Source organism: Parasteatoda tepidariorum, chromosome 1 (assembly GCF_043381705.1).
Source record: "Parasteatoda tepidariorum isolate YZ-2023 chromosome 1, CAS_Ptep_4.0, whole genome shotgun sequence".
NCBI lineage: Eukaryota > Metazoa > Arthropoda > Arachnida > Araneae > Theridiidae > Parasteatoda > Parasteatoda tepidariorum.
This window is the reverse complement of record NC_092204.1, coordinates 37,484,138-37,505,863: the sequence shown is the minus strand read 5'-3', so window position 1 is coordinate 37,505,863 and position 21,726 is coordinate 37,484,138. Positions and strand designations below refer to the sequence as shown.

Below are 21,726 nucleotides of genomic sequence, written 5' to 3'. Positions count from 1 at the left end.
TTAGGTGTTTCAAAAAGAAATCGTAATAATATTTTCTATTTAAGCGCAAAAAGGTAATAAACCTTATGTACTTATTTTCGTTTTGAGATAAAATGGCATTTACAGAAAAACCAATGAAATGGAAGGAAAAAAAAAAACATAATTTTTGCATGTCTTTTACGAATAAAAATTGATTTTTCGTTAAGTTCTTGTTTTGGGATTTGTTGAAATGACTATTGAACGTTTTCTGATTAAAATGTTTGCCCATGTTCAGAAAGATATTTTTAATAAATTGTAGAGTTTATAGTTATTATTATTTTACCTCTGATTACTTAGCTCTCTTTCATGTCTATATTTTTTTTACTTTACGGGTCAACATCTTTGGGTGAAAATTTTGACCACTATCTACTAGCTAGAGCACTCTTCTACAAGATACAATAGAAATTTTAATCATTTCAAAGAAAAAAAGGAAAAATCGAACTAGCGTAAAAAAACAGCACAACAGAGCGTATCCACAAAATAAAATACAAAAATGGCAATATTTCCCTGTCAACATTGCAGCATCAGTAGGGGGATGACTATGCAGTCAGTGCAGTGGAATCATCTGAGCCTGACGTAAAAAACCCCCACAAATAACCATACCCCCCCCACTGTCCCGATAAACAGTAGTAAACAAGAAATAGTAGCATTTCAGATGAAGATTATATAGTAATTTCCCAAAAATCGAAATGATGTAAATATATCCGACTGAAAAGAAACTCGATCTTTTGGATCAGAGTCAAAATTTTCACGTTCGAGTATTGAATAATGTTACTAGCTGAAATTGTTTACCACAAAACTACGAATTAAATATCTAAAGTAGTAGAAGATGAAAAGTTGGAAGTAATTTTAAAAAATAAAACCAATCGTAAATATAGACAACACTTAATTATGCTTCAAGAGGAATTTAATTCCAACTCAACCCTCAATGCTAGGATGGCCGTACCATAACATGAAGCTAAGCAGTATTTCGACTTGGAAAGCAATTAATTCTCTACTAAATCAAGTATACCTCCACAAATCCAATCGGAATACCATGATTCAAGAGAAGTTTGCGTAGAAAATTACCATTATTTACAATAAGCCTTTCATAATTACAAATAAACTTAATGCGATTAATTTGAGATAAAATAACGTTTCTATAAGCACTTATAGTTTCCATACAGTGGTCGAAAAACTTACTTACTAACTACTGATAATTAAGACAATAGTTCAAAATGTGACCTAGACATAGTAGACTAAGGCCTGGTTTCTTAGGACAGGACGCCGTCAGCTGGAAAGCAGCGCTAGCCTCTGATTTGTCCATTTGTGAGTTTGATAGTATGCGTTCGATGACGAATACTATCAAACTCACAAATGGACAAATCAGAGGTTAGCGCTGATTTCCAGCTGACGGCGTCCTGTCCTAAGAAACCAGGCCTTTAAGGCCTGGTTTCTTAGGTTTCTAAGGTTTCTACTGGTTTCTAAGAAACCAGGCCTTAAGAAAATTATTGTAAACGACGTGAAACTCTCAGGTGGCTTGCATGTTTTCTAAAATATTTGTGAGATTGCTGCCCTTATTACTTAGATAGTTTTCTAGTAATCATTCATCACTCCAATTAAGCTATGCCAAATCATTCATGTGCTTTTTAAACTACCAATCAGTGCTTTATGCATCAGATAGTCCTTAATTGATATAATTAAGTCTTTAAAATAAAAAAACAACATGCTTTTAAGATCACACGGGGCAGAATAAAACTTCTGATGGCTTCTTCTTAGGAGGTGATGAAAACCAACTAGTGGCTGTTTTGTTCTTACTTTGTCGTAACGCGTATATACTGTACGCATATGTTGAGGTCTAGATAACGTTGGAACTTTCCATCTTAAGACATGGTGAGTGCTATTGTATATTATTTGTATTCCTATTTTCGTTTATTTTAGCACGGCTTGTGCTCCGGTAAAATAATCTGTAATACAATATTCACCTATATTGTTGTATGTAATTACAATAATTAAAAAAGTGGAGAAAAAAATACTCTAACTCTAATATGCAAACTTACAACAATATTCTTCAATTAAAAATGATTTGTCTTGGAATGGCATACATTTCTTATGAGAGTCCAATTACCCCCCCCCCCACCTCATGGTGGTTTTAGGTGAAAATAAAATCCAGCTATTAAGAAATAAAAGACATTGAAAATTACAAAGAAAATTTGTTCCCTTCTATTGAACTAACAATAATGTTTTAAAGGAGTACATACACATTTGAAGGTGCGTCCGAGGTTATCGATAAACTATTATTCATGATGACTAGTTAAAGCATTAGTAATACGTAATTCTTATCAACGCTCTGTCACAGGGGTATTCTCATTGCGTCTCATTGAGTCGGTGCTTCGAAAATTTTTATCAAACAGATTTGAAAAATTAGTTATGTTTTAACTTTATTTCTTTATAAACTAACGTTGAAAGTAGTTACAAACTACAAATAAAAATTCAATCGCAACAAGCTACAGATTTTTTTGTACAGCACCACTCGCTACATTACTTTTAATTAAAAGTATATAAGTAGACACTACACTACAAACTACCAAAAAAATACCAATTTCTACTACAGTAGCTTTGTTACTTGAATCGTGTTAATACCGACCGCTGCTCATAGAAATATAAATTTCATAGTAAATTGTTTTGGGTATATAGTGTTTGAAGTACCAATAAAGATTATATAATTGAATAAAACCATCAAAGTAGTGGGAAAAAAAGGTTATATGGAATTCTTGAAAAAATAGATCCTTATGATATGCCAAAAATCTGTACAAGGAAGACTTCACCATTAAGCTGCTATTGTTATAACTACAAATTAAATTTTGCAAGTTTAAGTCTTAGAAGTTTCTGGGTAAAATTGGTTAAATAGCTCTATTTATTTAAATGTTGTTTTACCATATTCAACCAAAACAGTAAAGAAACTATAAAAAAGATGATATTCAAACTGTTAAGTGTAAGAAAAAAAAACACTTATCGACTATTTTTACCTAATACGATTTAGCAACCAAAATTCTTTAATGCTGGATACCACTATATCTGAGACATCCAGTTGGTCAATCTCATGAACAGCGGGGGAACGAATCCCAGCGTGGATTACAGCAATATTTCTTCAATTTCCTCAATAAATAAAGAGTTTTTAGTGTTCTGCACTCTTCAATCATTGACTCCAGACTATTCGAATACCAAACTATCATTCACGATTAAATGGCACAACACTCGCAGTGCTCCAATGTCCGTTTAAGTTTAATCGTTCAGAATCTATGCTAGTTGTAAACCATAGCAAAACCGTACAGTTCTGAATTCGCGGTTTTTTTATCGTACCAGTTGTAAATCGCTTCAAAATTATAAAAATATAAAAATGTTGCTAACCATAAACTTTATAGCCCATCGGATGGGACAAACTGCTACCAGTTATTTTACCATAATTAAAGAACAGAAAAATCAAACTAGTGTATAATATTAGCAGCTTTGCTTGCTGTGGCTTAGAAGCTTATATATAATGGTATATGGTTATTAAGTATTTTATGTATAAATACTGTAAATCCTAAGAAAAAAGGAGTTGAGAAGTTTCAGGAAATTTACTTAAAAAAAATACTACAGTTTAAATAGTATCTTTATATGTAAGTGTAAAAAAAAGCGTTAAAATATGTGGATAAATGTTAATTTTTTTGACAGAAAGATCGGTTACTTTTTGTAAGGTTGAAAGTTAGACGAGCATATTATTACACGCAACTCCACTACTTTTGCAGTATATAATGAGAAAAATTCTTTCTTCGTTTATGGAATTGGAATTTTATATCCTATGGTTAGTCTATTAATCTTCATGACAATTTTTGTATGCATCACACCTGTATTCAAAAAAGAAAAGAGGTTTTTGGCACTTTCAAATGGAGAAGTGTCACGCAAAAAGAGCATTGCTCTTATTTTGCTTCTTTTAAGGGATTCGTAAGTAATTTCGCTTAACGAAAAATACATATTTAAAACTGCTTTGGCTGAGTCTTGCTGTTTTTAAAATTAGAACAGCTTGAACTTTTCTTATATCGTTTTTACGTGTTTCTCTTCATTTCTTATAGCGTGCATTTTTTTCCACGTAAAATGTTTCTGAAAAATGTGGAGAGAAAAACAAGAAGCTCCGTTGAATTATATAAGTTCTTGTACAAACACTTATAACCGAAGAGCATTACGGAAATTAACAGTAATTCCCTTTTCTCTATAAATTTTTCTAACGGGACTTTTTACTTCTTTTCAAATATTTTAAAGTATTACTATTTATTTTAAATTTAAGTAGTTGCACGCTCGTCATGATGGTTAAATTCTTTCCATACCACGTTTAGCCAGGGTTTGATTACCTTAACTGTGTCTGGTAAAGCCTTAATATCTTTGAGCTGGAAAGTAAATTTCAGAAATTTACTATTTTTCTATAAATTACAGATTATAGCTGTGAAATTATAAAATCTTATTCAAGATTTGGTCTGAATTTTTGCTGAAAATTTCTGTTTTTAACTTGATGTAATCTTGCCCGAGACTCCTGGTAAATAATTTCCAGTAGTGTATTTTAACCAAAAATGTTATTACAGTGCTGCTAGATTTCAAAATACAATTTTATTCCTGTATACTCTATTTTAACCTATATTTTTTTTTTATAAACATAGCTTTTTGAGAATATTAAAACCTTAAAAATATTAAAATAAGGATGTTAAAAACCCTTTCATTTTTATTGATTTTCATTTCTTATTGCGTACTTAATTCTACGCATATTTTAGAAATAAATTTTTAATTCAAATTTAAAATATATTTTAATTGCAAGCTTTGACTTTGGAAAATTATTAAAATTTCTTTTAAAATTTTGTTTTTTACTCTTTTTTTTATGTTCCATTCTTGCAATTCCCACTGTATTCCGGAAATAAAATTCTACTTTCGTCTTGGAAAATAAATTTGATTTACATAATAGAAGATATTTGATGCCTTTTTCAACTAGACAATATTTGCTGGCTCACAATATTTTCGAACAATTCCTGATTTTTAAGATGCAAAAATCTTGAGAAACAAAGCTTAAAAGCATGCAGAAATTCCCTAATTGTATTTTATTCCTCGTTGGAAGATGTAACGGCTTTTTCTTCCCAGTTCAAACTAAAAATATTTCAAAAAAATATATGAAAATCAGTCACATATATATTAAATTAATGATTCTGTGCTACAATTTATGAAATATTTTTAACGCAAAATATTTTTCAGTTAGAGATAGCAACCCCTTTCCTGATTCTAATGAACGTTATAGCAAAACACTTCTAACCGGTTCATGTGCTGAAGAAGAAAATATTATAACAACGGTCAGAATATTGTTAAATTTACCATACTTCTGACTCTATGAAAACACCAAAATGCTTGGTAATTTTTACTGAAGTGTTTTGATAATGATTTTTATACAATTAGCAATAAAATAGGATTCTATAATCTGTGATAAAATCTGGTAAATGCGGTAAATTTTAGTAATAATATCTAATACTATAGAGCATGCCATAAAAACAATTTATTCGGTCAAATTTACCTTTCAAATTTTATGGATTTCACTAAATGTGTGGTAATAAGAATTCTAATATGAAAGTCAGAATTTCTGGTAAAACTTTGCCATACAAACGAAAAAAAAATACTAAATAAATGGTTTAAAGAATTCATAATTTGGTCGTTTTATTACTACTATATAGTGCGGTAATTATGCTAAAAATTTATTCCTGTGCTTATTTCTTAATATATATACTGATATATTTACTTATTTCTAAACAAAATTAAACCAAAATTTTCATTAATCTAATTTTATAAGTACTGCAGCCTCGATATAAAATCCGTTCTTTATATAAATAGTATGAATTATCCACCACTTATTTTTATACATATTATCTAATGTAAAATAAACAAAGCTATTCTGCGGATCACGTAAAGTACAGAAATAATATTTTGTTTTTATTTTACTTATTAAAGTTATTACATAATTTTACGAGTCTGGAAACTAAAAGACAAATGATTATATTTATTGTGCTTAATATTAACACATATTTTGGGGAAAACAAAATTCTTTTGGAATCTTTTTCTTATAATTTCTTGATCTCTGAACAAACAATTTATCTGAAAACAGCAAAAAATATATGCATTTACTTTTGACGAAGTTATCCTAAGGAAACTTGCAGTCAATCTGCTGCCCTTGCAAATACAAACTATCCCTGGATCATTCTGAGTCGTTAATTCCACTGTCACCAAATGTGGTCACGCAATGATGTAATAAATTCTAAGAAACCGTTAAAAATTGTTTGTTCAAATTTCAGTCCTTATCTTCATTTTTATTTGTTCACTTGTGTTATCGTATATTTCAGAAACAAAATTTCATTCAGTTATTAAACTTTAATTTTATTTTTGCAAGAAAAGATAAAGCGTGATTTTTGAACTGAGAACGGAAAACTGATTTTAGATTGTATAGCATGTAGGAACAGAATAAAAAGTACTAAAAAAATTACATAATTTTGAATTTCTGAACATGTAACAGTAAAACTTTTTAAATGTTTAAAATTTGGATAATGTAAAAAAAAAACTATTTCTTAATGGAAGCAAAATTCATTTGAAGAAATAAGCTTCCCTTTATTTTCTAAATCTAATGAATAATTTATTTACAAAATCAAAAGTTGCATGCTTTTAACTTTGATGAAACTCATTCTTAATACAGTCAACATAAATCTGTTGAACTCGTATATACAAGTAATCCCCGGGTGATTAATTCCAAAGTTATCAAATGTGGTCACACAATACTGTAAAAATTTGTAAGAAACTGTAATAAATTGGCTATCCAATATTTATCTATTTTTCATCATTTTTTTGTTTACTTGTTTCAGTGTTAATATTATAAACAAAATTTTAATTCAGTTTTTAAACTTATTTTTTATTTTTATAACAAAGGATGTGACATGATTATTGAACTGAGAATAGACAAAAACTTATTTTGATTTATATGGCATGTACTTTTAGCTCTGCTTAGAATTGGTAATACAATAAAATATTCCAAAAAATATATACATAGTTTCGAGTTTCTGAAAACATAACAATGAAACGTTCAAATTTCGGATAGGTAAAAAAATTACTTCTAAAGGAAGGAAAAATTTATTTGAAATATTATTTCCATTATTCATACACTTAGTGAACAATTTATATACAGGCAGCAAAAGTAATACGCCTTTAACTTAGATGAAGTAAGCCTAAACGAAACTCACTCTCAATACAGTCAGCATAAATCTGTTGAACTTCTAAATCCAAATAATCCCTGGATCGTTGATTCCACAGTCACCAAATGAGGTCACGCGATGCTCTAATAACTTGTAAGAAACTTTTATAAATCGTTTCTTCATTTTTGTTCTTTTTTTATATACTTGTGTTAGTGCTTATTTTAGGACCAAACTTTTAATTCAATTTTTTATCATGCATTCTATTTTTAGAAGAAAATTGTTGCTTGATTATAGAACTTAAAACGAATAAAAACAGATTTTGGATTGTATGGTATGTAGGGGCATCATTGATTAGTGTTGTAAAATTACATTCAATAAGGAATAATAAGAATATGTACACAATTTCAAGTTTCTGAAAACATAACAATCAAACTTTCAAATTTTAGATAATGCAAAAAAATTATTCCTGCAGGGAAGCAAAATTCATTTGAAGAAATAATATTTCCTTTATTTCATGCACTTAATGAACAATTTATATACAGGGAGCAAAAGTTACCCGCCTTTAACTTTGATGAAGTACGCCTAAACGAAACTCACTCTCAATACAGTCAACATAAATCTGTTGAACTTGTAAATCCAAATAATCCCTGGATCGTTAATTCCACTGCCTCCAAATGTGGTCACGCAATGCTGTAATAAAACCTAATGTTTTAGGTGAAGTAGAAGGCATACTATGCAGATTGAGTTGTACTCACATTTCGTCGGCAGTTAAGCAATTTTACTGCCTGAAGGGGCTATAAATACTGTTTATTTTTAGTAGGGAAAACTGTCTACTGCCATATATTGAAAGCGTCAATGAGGTGTCCGTTCTCTGCAGTTATGTGAAATTTATGTTGCAGTATTTTCCGTAGTATGTAAATCATATCTGCTGCAAAATATATAATCTTTTTTCTTTTTTCAAAATATTATTTTCATTTTTTTATTCTTTCAAAACAACGGGTGTGAAGAAAAGTTTAAAAAGCAAAGTTAACGAAAATAACTAGTTTACTAGTGAGAAGAATATTTTTTTAGAATCTTGTACATTTTGTATCGAAAGTGAAAAGTTTGACTTTAAGAAATACGAACAATTATTTAAGAAAACTATTAGACTTTGAATAATTATCTTGTGGAATGCTGAACGAAAATTAGAGATATTTCAGTTCTTAGTAATAAACGTATTCATTTCATTTAAGTTCAATATAGTATAACATTCTTAAGATTGTTTTTCAAAGGCTTTGCTGTCATATAATGCTTTTATGCTGCACTGTCAGAATTTTCATCCTAAAATTACGGTAAAATAGCCGGCAGCAGGTCTGTCCATTAAATTAAACGTAAAGTTTATGGTAAAATTTTTTTTCTTCATCTTTATGGTTTTGAAACTGTTTACAACTAGTATGATTACGAAACTATTAATTCGATGCGATACTTTTTTTACCCATTTACTTATAACATGGTCTCAAAACCGTAAAAAGATAATTGGACTTTGAAGCTAAGCTTTTCGTCAGGCAATGAGCATTGGAGTTAGGTTGTGGTTGAGTTGTGTTTTATCAAATGAACCACGCAATGTAGTTTAACGTTTGTGGTTGTTTCTCCTATCGTGTCTGTTACTCAGCATTATGGTACTGAGATCTATACGAGAATGAGCGTATTGTATTCTAATTGTCCAAAGTCATATATTGGGAAGTCCATGACGCTAGAAACTCTTCATGTGCTGAAGGCGATGGGGGGGGTATTATGATTTTAACGCTGGGACTCGAACACCTGTTCTGTCGGAAATACATTTTATGTTTATCACCTGTTCTGTCGGAAATACATTTTATGTTTATCACCTGTTCTGTCGGAAATGCATTTTATGTTTATCACCTGTTCTGTCGGAAATACATTTTATGTTTATCACCTGTTCTGTCGGAAATACATTTCATGTTTATCAAGAACATTTTTATTTTATCGAAAATTAATTTCAAAAAACTAAAATGAAGGAGATTGAATAAAATGATGACAAAAACTTCCAAATGAATTATTTTGGAAAAGTTTTTGTTTAACATATAAATTAAAAAATTTCTGAAAATTAAATTCGTTACTTAATTTTAAATTTTATTAAACTGCTTATTTATTTGAAGAAGATGCAGGTATTTCTTTTTTGTGTGAGTTAGTCTGATCCAATATAACTTGCATTTTACTACTAACTCAAATCACATCTAAATTTTGAGAAGTTGGGTCAAAAATTTAAATTTTCTTCTGATTCATATTTTTAGCGTTTTTCAAAGCGTGATTAACTTTCTAACCTGCCTAAAACTTAAATTTTATAGTTATGATACGGTTTTAGTGCATTGCTCTATATCGTAGCATTTATAACTATTTCAATAGCTGATGCAGTCTTTATGAAAAATATTTGAAGCGTCACTCTAAGGTTTTAACGGTATGAAAGCAATCATTTATACCCTGACTTACTTCCTTTTTCAGTGACTAAACAATTCGGATTAATTTTTTTCAGACATTTTAATATTTGACAGCTGCTTTTATTTTATTTTTTTACTCTCAAGATGTCAATATCACTTTCAGTAAAAAAAATGGATTTTTCATAAATCTTATTTGTCATTTAAAAAAAAAATTCTTTTACACATACTTTTCTCATGCAATATAGCCTCTTGAGCAACCAAATTGAGTTTCTGTATCTTGGTCAACTAAGCTACGTCAGGTTCTTTAAAATATTTTTTACAGTAATGAGCTTTTCTACTTCTCCAAAATCTATTCACTTGAATTCTACCCAGAATAATTAAAAGTTTTTTTTCTAAAAATTGCAAAGGCCTCATTATCAAGCGCAGTTTCTGTTAATATACACGTTGCAAAAGTAAGTGCAGCTCTAGTAATGATTCAGTAAATTAGTTATTCAGATGTTAGTTTGATGAGTGAATAGAAATCTACTAAGACTTTGAAGCATTTTGCACATGCAAATGATGCATCTTTACTCTTAATTTGGAAAAGACTTGTTTAGTGTGGGATATATCCTCCGTTTTGTATTATTCACATTTAGTCAAATCTTTATATCATGATTTGGCAAACAAAACTGGTATATGGCTATCAACAAAAAATCCATTGGATTTTAGTCATAAAATCCGACAAATATTGCGGAATTTATACCGTCGTACCACTTACCTAAATGCAGTCTGAAGCAAAATACAATTTATTCATTGATTTATGTTTTTGTTTTAGTTGAAAATTCTATATTGACGTGAATTTTTCACGCATATATTATAGAAGAACATATCAAGGGCAAAATATTATGCTATGTACATCTACCAATGCCAAATTCTAAAATATGACAGCATCTAATAATGAAGAGCATTGCTAATTATTTAGTGAATATTTTACTAGTGATAAGCATCATACATTTTGCTTAAAGAACATCGTATAACCTCTGACAATATATGTACGTATATGCGAATATTTTTACAACCAATAAAATTCTTATGGTCAATTTTTAAGAGTGAATAACGTATAGACCTACAAATTAATCTTTTATGATTGATGTATTGCATGGTACGTTTTTAAAAAATCGGATATTACCTAATATCATATTATTTTCCTACATTTTTAAAAACTATGGATGATTTATAAACAGAGGATGTATTTGCTCATTCGATGATTCTGACTTATATCCAAGCTTATAAGCACATTAGAAATGAAGTAATCACACATGAAATTATTTTAGCAAAATCTAGTCAACAATTCTTATTTTATGGGGAAAATTAAAAATAATCTTTATCACTAGAGAAATTGTTGTTGGGAGAAATTTAAGAGCTTTATTGCATTTCTCAGAAAGATTTATTTCACATTTTTATTTCAAAGCTTTTCACTTCAGAAATATACTTTTTAATAGTAACTAAAATCATCTATGTCAAAAATATAGTTACAGTTGCGAATAATCTTAAAATATATTTTCCGATCGAAAAATTTTCTGAGAATTCAAGAATATTATTTTGGAGCAGATTCTTTTCACCGAAAAGCCTTTTTGAAAATTTTTCAAATTCTGAAATCCTAAGAAAAGCTTATAAATTTTCGTTTAATACTGCTGAATCGTAGATATTAAATTGCATGCCCCTTATGGTTATTTTTTCTCTTTCTACTTATTACTTAACTGAAGCAATTAATTTTTATTTATTACAGGAAGGAAAAACTTCAATAAAAGTTTAACAACGTCTGAACAAAAAAATCAATATTTTGAAATATTGGCTTCTGTTGTATTTTAATGAAATGCATTTTTTCTTAAAAAGTATACTCATAATTTCAACACCAACAAAACTAAAACATTTCATTCCAGTAATTTGTTTCTCTTAGTTGTATTGCAAGATTACACAATTTAAGTTATCTTGAAAATATTTAATGTATTTTTGAGGTTGTTTCGAGATTAATTTAAGTCGGCAACAAAGAAAAACCCTCAGAAATCAACCTCCCAAGGTTTATAATCAAGGGGTAGGAATCTAGGGGTTTTCACACTTAGATTCTTTTGAGGTTGATTTAAATGCAGTTCACATCAACATGCTAGAGGAGGCTGTTTTCAAGGTGTACAGGCTATTTTTTTTTTTACACTTCAAGTTGTTTTGGGTTGATTTAAATGTACTTCATAGCAACCTTGAAGGAGAGTAGATTTTCTAAAGATATACTGGTTATTTTTTTAAATTTTAAGCAAATGAAGTGATTTCAAGATATAGATATTTTCATCTGATTTCCACTAAAAGCGCCGAGGCTTTTATTGAGGTGAACAAAGTTCTTCCAGGCCATAGAAGGCGCCACTGAAAAACACGAATCGCACACTCTGCCTTAAATTTGCTGGGTTTCACCAAGCAGGCTTACCCGTGTTTCAAGTGGCATTAGAATCAACCAACCAACCAAGTTCTTCTTTTTTACACCTAAGGATGTTAAATACGAAGTCATAAATAGAAAGTTTTTCAAAATTCTAAGGTATCACTCGATATTTCATGAATATGTTGTCTCTAAGGCTCAGAAGCTCATAATATTCATTTCACCTTGTTGATCTGCAGAAAAACTTGGCTGATCCGATAACTTGATGAATTGAAGGTATATAGAATTTTAGCTAATTAATGTTCGCCTTATTTGCTTCTGTATTATTAAATTTCAAACGTCTGTCTTGTTAAAGTTTATCAAAAGACAAGTAATTTGTAGATTGTTCAGTTGTACTAGCTTGATTCTTTAGTCATCGAAAAAAGAACAAATGACATTATGTTAATAGAAGCATACATAAGCATTATTAATTTTCCAGCAATTACCTTATAACTTAATGTGTGCCTAGTGGGTATTGTGCAGATTATTTAAGAATTAAAACACTTTTCAACACTTCAACAGATCTTCTATTCATTTAAACGCATGCAAAGCGGATAACATGCAGATTACTTAGATAATTTAAGAAATAAAATATTTTTCGCACTTTAACAAATCACTCTAGTTAATCAGTACAATACTAGATACTGTGTAGAATACATGATTTCTGCACTTTAATGGAAACCAATACTGTTGAATAGGGTCAATATCTGCTGAGAAGTCAAGAACCGGGCCTACAAACCTGGTGACGTGCTGCTATGGAGGTACGAAGCTGAAACTTTTATTTCAAATGTCTCAATATTATATTACTTATTCATTATATATTACTTATTCGTTCGTGTCTTAATATTATATTACTTATTGTTTCGTTACACTGAGAAAAAAAAGCTTAGTCAAAATATCAGATTTTCATAAAATATACTCCTGTTTCTGGTTGTATAAGAACTCCAAAATGCTCTGTAATTTTTACCAATGCACTTTGGTATTGATAATTGGTAAGTTTAACGAAAAAATATGGTTTTATAACATGTGGTAAAATGTGTTAAATATGATAAAATATGCAAAATAAAATGATATTTTTGAAGCTCATCAAAACTAGGCTACCAGTTTCAAGACTTGATAGAGTGTGAATTCAATAAAAGATTTGGTATGAAAGATTCCGAATGAAAGATTCTCTTAGGTTTTGTTGAATTCACGTCTTTCATGTCTTGAAACTGGTAGCCTAGTTTTGATGCGCTTCAAAAACATAATTTCATTTTACATATTTTATCATATTTAAAAAATTTTATCACTTATTATAAAACCATATTTTGTTGCTAATTTTACCAAAATCAATATAGAAGCCTATTTTTGATGTGCTTGAAACATGTCGACTGTCATTTAATTCCTACATACTTTTGAAGAGTATGAAGTTTATAATCAGGTAATATCTTACCGCTTCAGTTTCTTAAAATTATATATTTAATGGTAAAATATGGTAATTTTAACTTGATATCATAGAGTGTGACATAAAAACCATTTATCCGGTAACATTTACCTTTCAGTTCTGTATTTTTTACTAAATGAATGGTAATAAGTGCCATAATTTTGAAAAGCATAATTACCGATAAGCCGTTATCATATGAACGGAGAAATTACCAAATGAATGGTTCAGATATCGTATAACTTAGCTTTACTAATCAGACTTATGTTTCTTTCGCCAGAAAAGCCTTTACCATCATTTACCATCGGTTATTTTACCAGAATTTTTTTCCTCCATGCAAAAATGTCATAAATTAATTCATATAACTCACCGACTAACTGAAGATAAACAATTCCATTTCTACTTCTCGCTCTTCGAAAATCCACTCTGCACCGATACTCTCCTTCGTCCTCTTCAGTTAAATATTCCAAATATAATATTGAGGGATTATCATCTAAACTAAGGCTGACCCTAGTGGAAACAGCCTCTCCTGTCACGTGTCTTGCCTGCTCAATGTTTGTTTTGCGAGCATCGACACTGTAAATAGGTTTAGTAATATCGTCTTTGTACCAAAGAATGAGCGCGACTGCATCGTCGTTTACTGGAGGTGTTATGTTACAAGGCAGGGCAACTTTACTTCCTGTGATACCAAGCACACTAGACACAGTTTCTGAAAATAGACAAAGAAACATGCATTAATAAAGGGTAAATATCTACTCTTTTGACCTTTCAGTAATGTCATTAGACAGAAAAAAATTCTTACTAACTAAATGTTAAAGGGTTATTAATTTAAAACGACAAAGTTTTTCTACAAAAAAACAGAAAATTTAAAAGATAAAACCTAAGAATGAAAACAGTCACAAGATACCATTTTGCCCATATCAGATTTGATTCACTCATAGTTTTTACTTGCACAACACTTTGTCTGTGCGAAAACCCTTCTTACTCTGGGTTGTGACTTGCCCCTAGAAATTTTATCCTTGCTAGCAGTGCTCAAGACGTTGATAAAGAAGGTTCAGTTAAGGTTTTACTTGCATACACTTTTGTCTGTTCGAAATTTTTGTTTAACCAGGTTCAGTCCTCATAAAAATTTTTACCAAATTACATTTTCCTTTCCTCTTAATATCCTTGGAAAATTAAGATTATTAAAGGCTTTGCTTGCACACGATTTTATGCTGTGCATTCTAAGAATCTTTTGTGAAGTACGAAGAATTGATCAAACCTCTAATTTATAAGATCAGTTCTCTTTTTGAGAAAAAAAAATATATATATATGGGTAAAGTGCGTATATATATATATATANTATATATATATGTTTGTGTGTGTAGTGCCATTTCTTGTGCTGTAAGCTAATCTGGCTAGAAATCCAACCAGATTATGTAAGCTGCAAGTTAACTAATTTCCCCGTGCGAATTTCCCTAAGACACGAGAGACACGGGAGCGCGTTGCGGAACTAAACAAAAAAGGAGACGCTTATGGATTCCAGAGAGGAGTAGCAATGATAATTTTGTCTTAACTTCACGAAGACGAACTCATTTATTTTGGTGTTATTTATGTGTTTGTTTATCGTCCATCTTTATGTAAATTTAGCGTTTAATATATGTTTTGTTAAAGTATAGTGTGTCTCATTTTCAAAGACGACCACTCATGCCGTCCCCATATATATATATATACTCACTTTACCCTACCATGTGTTAAGAAAAAAAAAATGCCTACAATAATACAATGCAATACACATTTGATATCACTATAATTATTTTATATAATGCTGACAAAAAAATAAGATTCATATTTATTTTCATTTGTAAAACTCTTCCCAAAAATATGTAGTTTTAACTAATTTCTTATTTTAGTATTTTTACATAAATTATATTCTTATAACTTTACCTTAACAAAAATTATTTATTGTACTTAGAACGCATAAATGGATGATAAAAACAAAGTTATAAAAAAAAATTTTCATGGAAATTTTTTTCAAGCAAAGCATGTACATATACTGTTTAACATTATAATACCACTATTTTTTAAATTACTTAACAAGCACTTAAAATAAATGAATACTCTCCGTGTATAAACTGATATAAGTATCGAAAATAACATTTTCAACTTACTTAGATGATATGCATATAAAAATATATAGTAAATATGTAAAATAAACCTATAGACGTAATACAAAAAATTTATTCATTTTAAAACTATGTCCTTTCATTTATAACACAGATAAATGCAGTAACATTTATAATTTTCAAAACCAATTAGAAATTTAGGAGAAACGAGTCAACCTTTTGAAGCCGAAATAATGACTTTGTCAGCATTGTTAATTACAGATATATGCTCGCATTATACTCAAATTCTTTAAACATAAATATAGTCGGCCTCAGCATACTGCATCAATATTTATTATTAAAATTTCAGTATAAAATTGCTTTTTATACTGAATAGACCATAATGTTTAATAACACTATGCATAAAATATTGCAAATATTGCTTAAAATAAATGCATAAAAGACCTGTTTTTCTTAGAGGTACTATTCTTCATTGAAACTCGTACATGTAAAATGCATTAAATATTTTTAATACTATGTAATGTTTTCCTTTTATATTCCAAAGCAATATTTCATCCATAAAAAGGATATCTCATACACATCATTTACTCCAAAACTCTGCATATTAGAGAAAAATGGAAACCATTTTCATTGAATTTTTAATGAATAGTGTCAGGCATTTTAACTTATTATGGATCCAAAAAACACGTTAACTCCATTATTTCAAGCAAAGACTGTGACACAATTTCCATAAAAGATATTCATATCATTTAATGTAATAATGGAAAATAATAACGTTTTCTACTACGCATGAATTATTGATGAACTTTAATCAGAATTAAATTGAAAACTGTGTCTAAAAGTAGAAGAGACATCCGATAGAGTTATTACAAAATACGAGTTTTCTTTCCAAATGATTCAGAAAGCTCAATTTGGTAATTGAGACATTAGTAATTTAATCTAAATTTTTCTTTCATTTAACTAGAAGGTGTACCGCAAAGTCATTTAGACTCTATGGCGATATGAAACGAAAATTACCCATTATATTCTTGTTACTTTCGTAAATGACCGCTTTATTTTTAAAGAGAAGATGATACGTTGAAACAATGCTTTGGGAGAAGAATTTGAAGTTGTTAGTATTCATGTTTTAAACCAATCATATCAAGACGTGCGGAAATGTGTTCTTTTTAGAGACATAGTTGCTGTTCCAAGTTAATGCTTTATTAGTTTGTTTTTTGTAGTAAAAATCTCATAACACGAAGTCATTTCAAAACCTAATTCTGCTTGTAAAATTCGAGCATACTTTTTATTTACTTTTTATTTAGTACTTATCTCAGCAACTATTTGGAAATCAAGCCACTATTATGCGATTTATATTATAATCTACAATAATTATGCACTTTTCGAATTTTAACTCTGGAATTACGTAAAATAACCAGCAGTTGAATTCCATGCCAACTGAAACAAGTAGTGAATTTTTAAAGTTTAAGCAATATCCTTGTATTTGGTATCATTTTAAAGGACATTTGTTGTAATTTATGAATTCAAAAGTTATTGTTTGGAGCTATGCGTAATTATTGTAAAATTTAGCATAAATAGCGAGCATTCATAATTTTGACTTATTTTACCAAAAAACTGACTATTTTAAAGAATAATACGTTAAAATTATCACGATTTTACGTATAGTTTGATTTATATTGTAAAATAGACTGTTCCTGAGTCTAACTATGCAGTGATTACCACGAAAAAATATTTTTTTCTTATTTTTTAAGTCAAAAATTATCTCAAATATATACTTTCCCCTCTGTTACAATTATTATTTTAAGTTTATTTTATTCATTATCCGAAAAACTTTTAAACTTAATATTTGGTTTTTACAATAAAGTCTATTAGTACAATCATGTTATGCTATATTTTTGAAGTAAAAAAAATTAAAAACTTTTAAGTTCCTTATATAACAGACAAAACTAAATGTCCCCCCCAGTTACACAAAATTGATAGGTTGACCATTAAAAGGGAATGTAAACAAGTACTAATACATCTTGATTCAACTAGTTTAAACCAGTTTCTCCACTATTAGAGCACGCTTTTTATACAAAGCTGTGCCGTTTTTATTTAATAGTGTGTTTAGTTTATAGTTAAAAGTTTTTTAAAGTGAGTAATCAATATACGAAAATTAGTAGCAGAAAGAATGAGAGATTATAGAACTAGAATGTTCCCAAAAAAAGAAAAATATGTGTAAGAAGAAAGATAAAAATATATAAAACGAAAATTCATGATAACAGTAGTATTTTGAAAGAAAAAACCTTAACAGAGAAATAGATAAATTGAAAAAAAAGAAGACAAATGAAAAATAAAAAGACACTGATACAAGCAGTAGAAATTCAGGACAGATATTCTCTTTTTTTTTAATATTCTTTAGGCATTGGGGAAAGCTATTAAAAAAGCAAACCGTGCATTACCCGTATCTTCAAGAAAACGTTGTTCTGTTCTATGCATACTCTGTAACCTTATTGTCCAAGCAAAAGAAATAGCTTAGTAACAAAGTTTCTGATAAAACAAAAAAAAACTTGTAATAAATTTCCACTCACGTGATAAACTTTCTTACCAGACTTCGGGTAGAACTGAGAGCAGGATTGTCAAAGAAAATGGACAGAAAGTCCATAAAGCCAAACTTGCACCATAATGGAAGCATATCAAGTATCATAGCAGATGCATCCAAACATACAAATTGGCAAATCTAAGCTCTGCTTTACTACGACCATTCCATATTTTATGCGTAGGTAAAACACCATATAAAATGTGTATGTGCTATTCACGAAAATGTGAATTTTCAATTAAAATCACAGTTGTTTGCCTAATAATTACATGGAATTACTAAATATACTTGCGACAATCGCTCAATTTACTTTTTATTTTATAACCATCGTTGAACAGCCGATCCGAATTTGAGTTTACGAATTTGAGTTTGAGTTAATTTTGAATCCAATCCAAAAGACCAGGGGACTCCTCGATCAGTACCACTAGAGGTATTGTTTTGGTTTGGAAACTTGATGGACTTTGAAATCAGACATATTTAACGTACACCAGTCATCATTTAAAACACTGGGAATCTCTGGATGTTGCTATATACAGTTTTCGCAAGTATAAAAAGTTCAAGGAAAAAATTGGGTAGTTAATTTTGTTGCCCTAATAACTGAAACTGAGAAAGAAACAAACAATGCACTGGTTTTTCTTTTAAACAGGATCCGGAAAAATAAAAATTTTCAAATCGAACTACAAAGATATAGCACAGGCTTCAAATGTAGCACAGGTTTATAGCAGTGCTGCCAACTCCAACTTTAAATAACCGAAGAGTCACTTTTAGCAGAGATATTTCCCTTTAACCTCTTGTCAAATTTGTAAGACGTCCCCTCTGTTACATTCCATGTCCTCTCTGTTACGATGCATTATTTGGATTTAAAAAAGAAGGGGTTGGAATTTTAAAAGTCTTATAATAATTTATTTTACCTCGAAATGTGATAATTAAAAAAAATTACAGATAATGTTCAGGATAGTCCAAATCACAGAATTTAGCGTAAATAACAGTGCATGTCAAAAATGTGGGATTTTATTTGTCCCCTCTGTTACAACTACATTTAATCAACGTGCAATTTAATTATGAAGCTATTTTATTATTTTAGGCCGATTAACTAAACATTGCACCCTAAAGTGGCATATTCTAGCAGAGTTTTTGTTTTCAAAAATATTTAATATATTTTTTCGAACAAAATACTTGTGCGATTTCCTCTCCGTTACACTTGGAATTCAACAGCAGCAGTGTGTCCATCCGATTGCTTACCGATTGCGAACCATAAAGCTTATGGTTAGGGACGTATCTTTATTTTCATGGTTTTGAAACCGTTTACGATTGTCAGAGGTATAAAAACCGTGCTTACAAATCTATACGGTTTAGAAACCATTTTCAACTTGTATAGTTTCTAAACCGTAAAAATAAAACTTGAACGGACATTGGAGCTTTGAGAGTGCTGCCCCATGTATGTGTGTGTTATAGTTTCGTATAGGCTAGGACGATTGAAGACGGCAGAAAACTAGAAATTTTTCATGTGTAGAAAGAATGAAAGACATACCATCGCTGGGATTCGAACCCTGCTCAGCTGATCAAGAGATTCTCCGATTTGCTCTCTCAGCTACTGCCTAGTTGGCGCGAACAGAATTATGGTTGTTAAACCGTATTAGGTAAAAACAATCAATTGAAATTTTTTTCTCATACTTAGCAGTTCAAGTATAATTTTCTATACGGTTATTCGACTGTTTTGGTTAAAAATGGTAAAATAACAACTAAATAAATTGCTATTTAGCAATTTTTACGGAGACATTCCTAACAGTGTGTTGTTATATACAATATTAAGTTTTTATATTATATTAAACATTAAGATTCATTAATTTATTCGAAGTAAAAGTATTCGATTTACTGTTATTCATTTCGGAGCGTGTTGCCCCATAGCAATGTATATATTTGATGCAACATTAATATGGTTAAAAATTATTATTTTATTGTAGAGATTGATATATTAAGACAGATTAATATGCTTTTGTTAGATTGATATTGTAGAGATTAATATATATAGAATTGTAGAGAACGATGGCATATTATTACTGCACTTCAATTAAACATGATTCAAGCTAACACTATATTAAGATTCAATTAAATTTTCATGATAAGGTAAAAATTCAGCGTTCAAAGTTTGTGGTAAAGTTATAAAATTTTAAAATTTTAAATTTTTTTTCCTTGAATATTTAGAAGCAATGGAAAATAATAAACATTCTAGTATAATTTGAACTATAACTAACAAATGTCGTTATGAACCCAAGAAATTTCCTTAAAATGAAAGTAGTGTTTTAAATTAGTACTGTAATTTATGCAGCTAACTATAGACAATGTTTTAAAGAGACACATGCACGCATTCAGATAAAGCTCATTTGCATTAACTTAGAGCACATGTCATACAGCTGCGAAGGAATTGTTAATGAATCAGGGGAATTAAATTATCAGAGCGCAAAACTTCAAACAATTAATGATTATTATGGACATATTATAAACTATATAAACACGTGTTTTAATTTTCATTTAGTTTAAATTTCAATTCACAGAAATAAAAGAAAAGAAAAGACAGTAGCTATAATTTTATTGAAACTGATTAAATAAATGAAGATGAATCAGTTGCTAGTAATCAGAAAATATATAAACTCTTCAACAGTTTTTTCAAAGAAAAATTTAACTTTTTTATTAATTGTTGTTATAAAATAAGTTGAACTATGAAAAATAATTTTTATTGCATTCTCACAAACCGAACAGTAATAAATTGAAATAAAAACAATTTAAAAACAAATTAAAAAATTTTATAAAATAGTGCAAAATATTTCTTTGCGTATACATTTCGTTATTAAATATAAATATAAAGGACAAATTTAATTTTTTAGAACGTGTTCAGTAGTTCAAAATATCCACAATTTTATTACAAGTTTCACTTATTTCCATTGAGTTGTTATAAGTTATAATAAGAGCAAACACTCTTAACATATTAACGAAGGAAAATTACTTTCACTAAAGCACCTTTAAAACATCAAATGATTATAAAATTGAGATTCTTTGCCACTTAAGTTATTCCACTATTTTCCTAAGCAAAAAAATCGAACATAACAAAAAAAATATATGTTTTAAGCCACTGAAGTTGAAAATTAAAATTATAATCACTATTAAAACAAACATTACTAAGCAAAATATATAAAATTTGATGATCAATCTCTATTGTAAAAGTATTTTTTTCCTTCTTTTTAGAAGTATTAAGACTACTTTTTTTTCTAGAAAATCCTTCTTTTTCTATTAATGGTGGTTTTGACTTTACGATTTTAACACAAAGAAGAAGAAAAATATCTAATTAAAAATATATGAACTAAAATCACAACCGAGTGAGAGTCTGAACTTTATACTAACAGAGTTTTTAACTGAGGAGGAGACTTTTTGTCATTATTAAATTTAAACTTTTACTCAAATTTAATTATATATATATATATATATATATATATATAA

The 21,726-nt window shown here is 29.1% G+C and overlaps 1 protein-coding gene across 2 annotated transcripts in view; it reads right to left on the bottom strand.

Annotated features, from left to right (window-relative positions):
• Positions 1-21,726, bottom strand: part of LOC107444435 (neural cell adhesion molecule 2-like) — a 205,311-nt gene that overhangs the window by 86,421 nt on the left and 97,164 nt on the right. For both annotated transcript variants that reach the window (XM_071178773.1, XM_071178770.1), the window contains exon 2: positions 13,919-14,257. In XM_071178773.1, the coding sequence (XP_071034874.1) occupies positions 13,919-14,257 (339 nt within the window). The remainder of the gene's footprint in view (positions 1-13,918; positions 14,258-21,726) is intronic.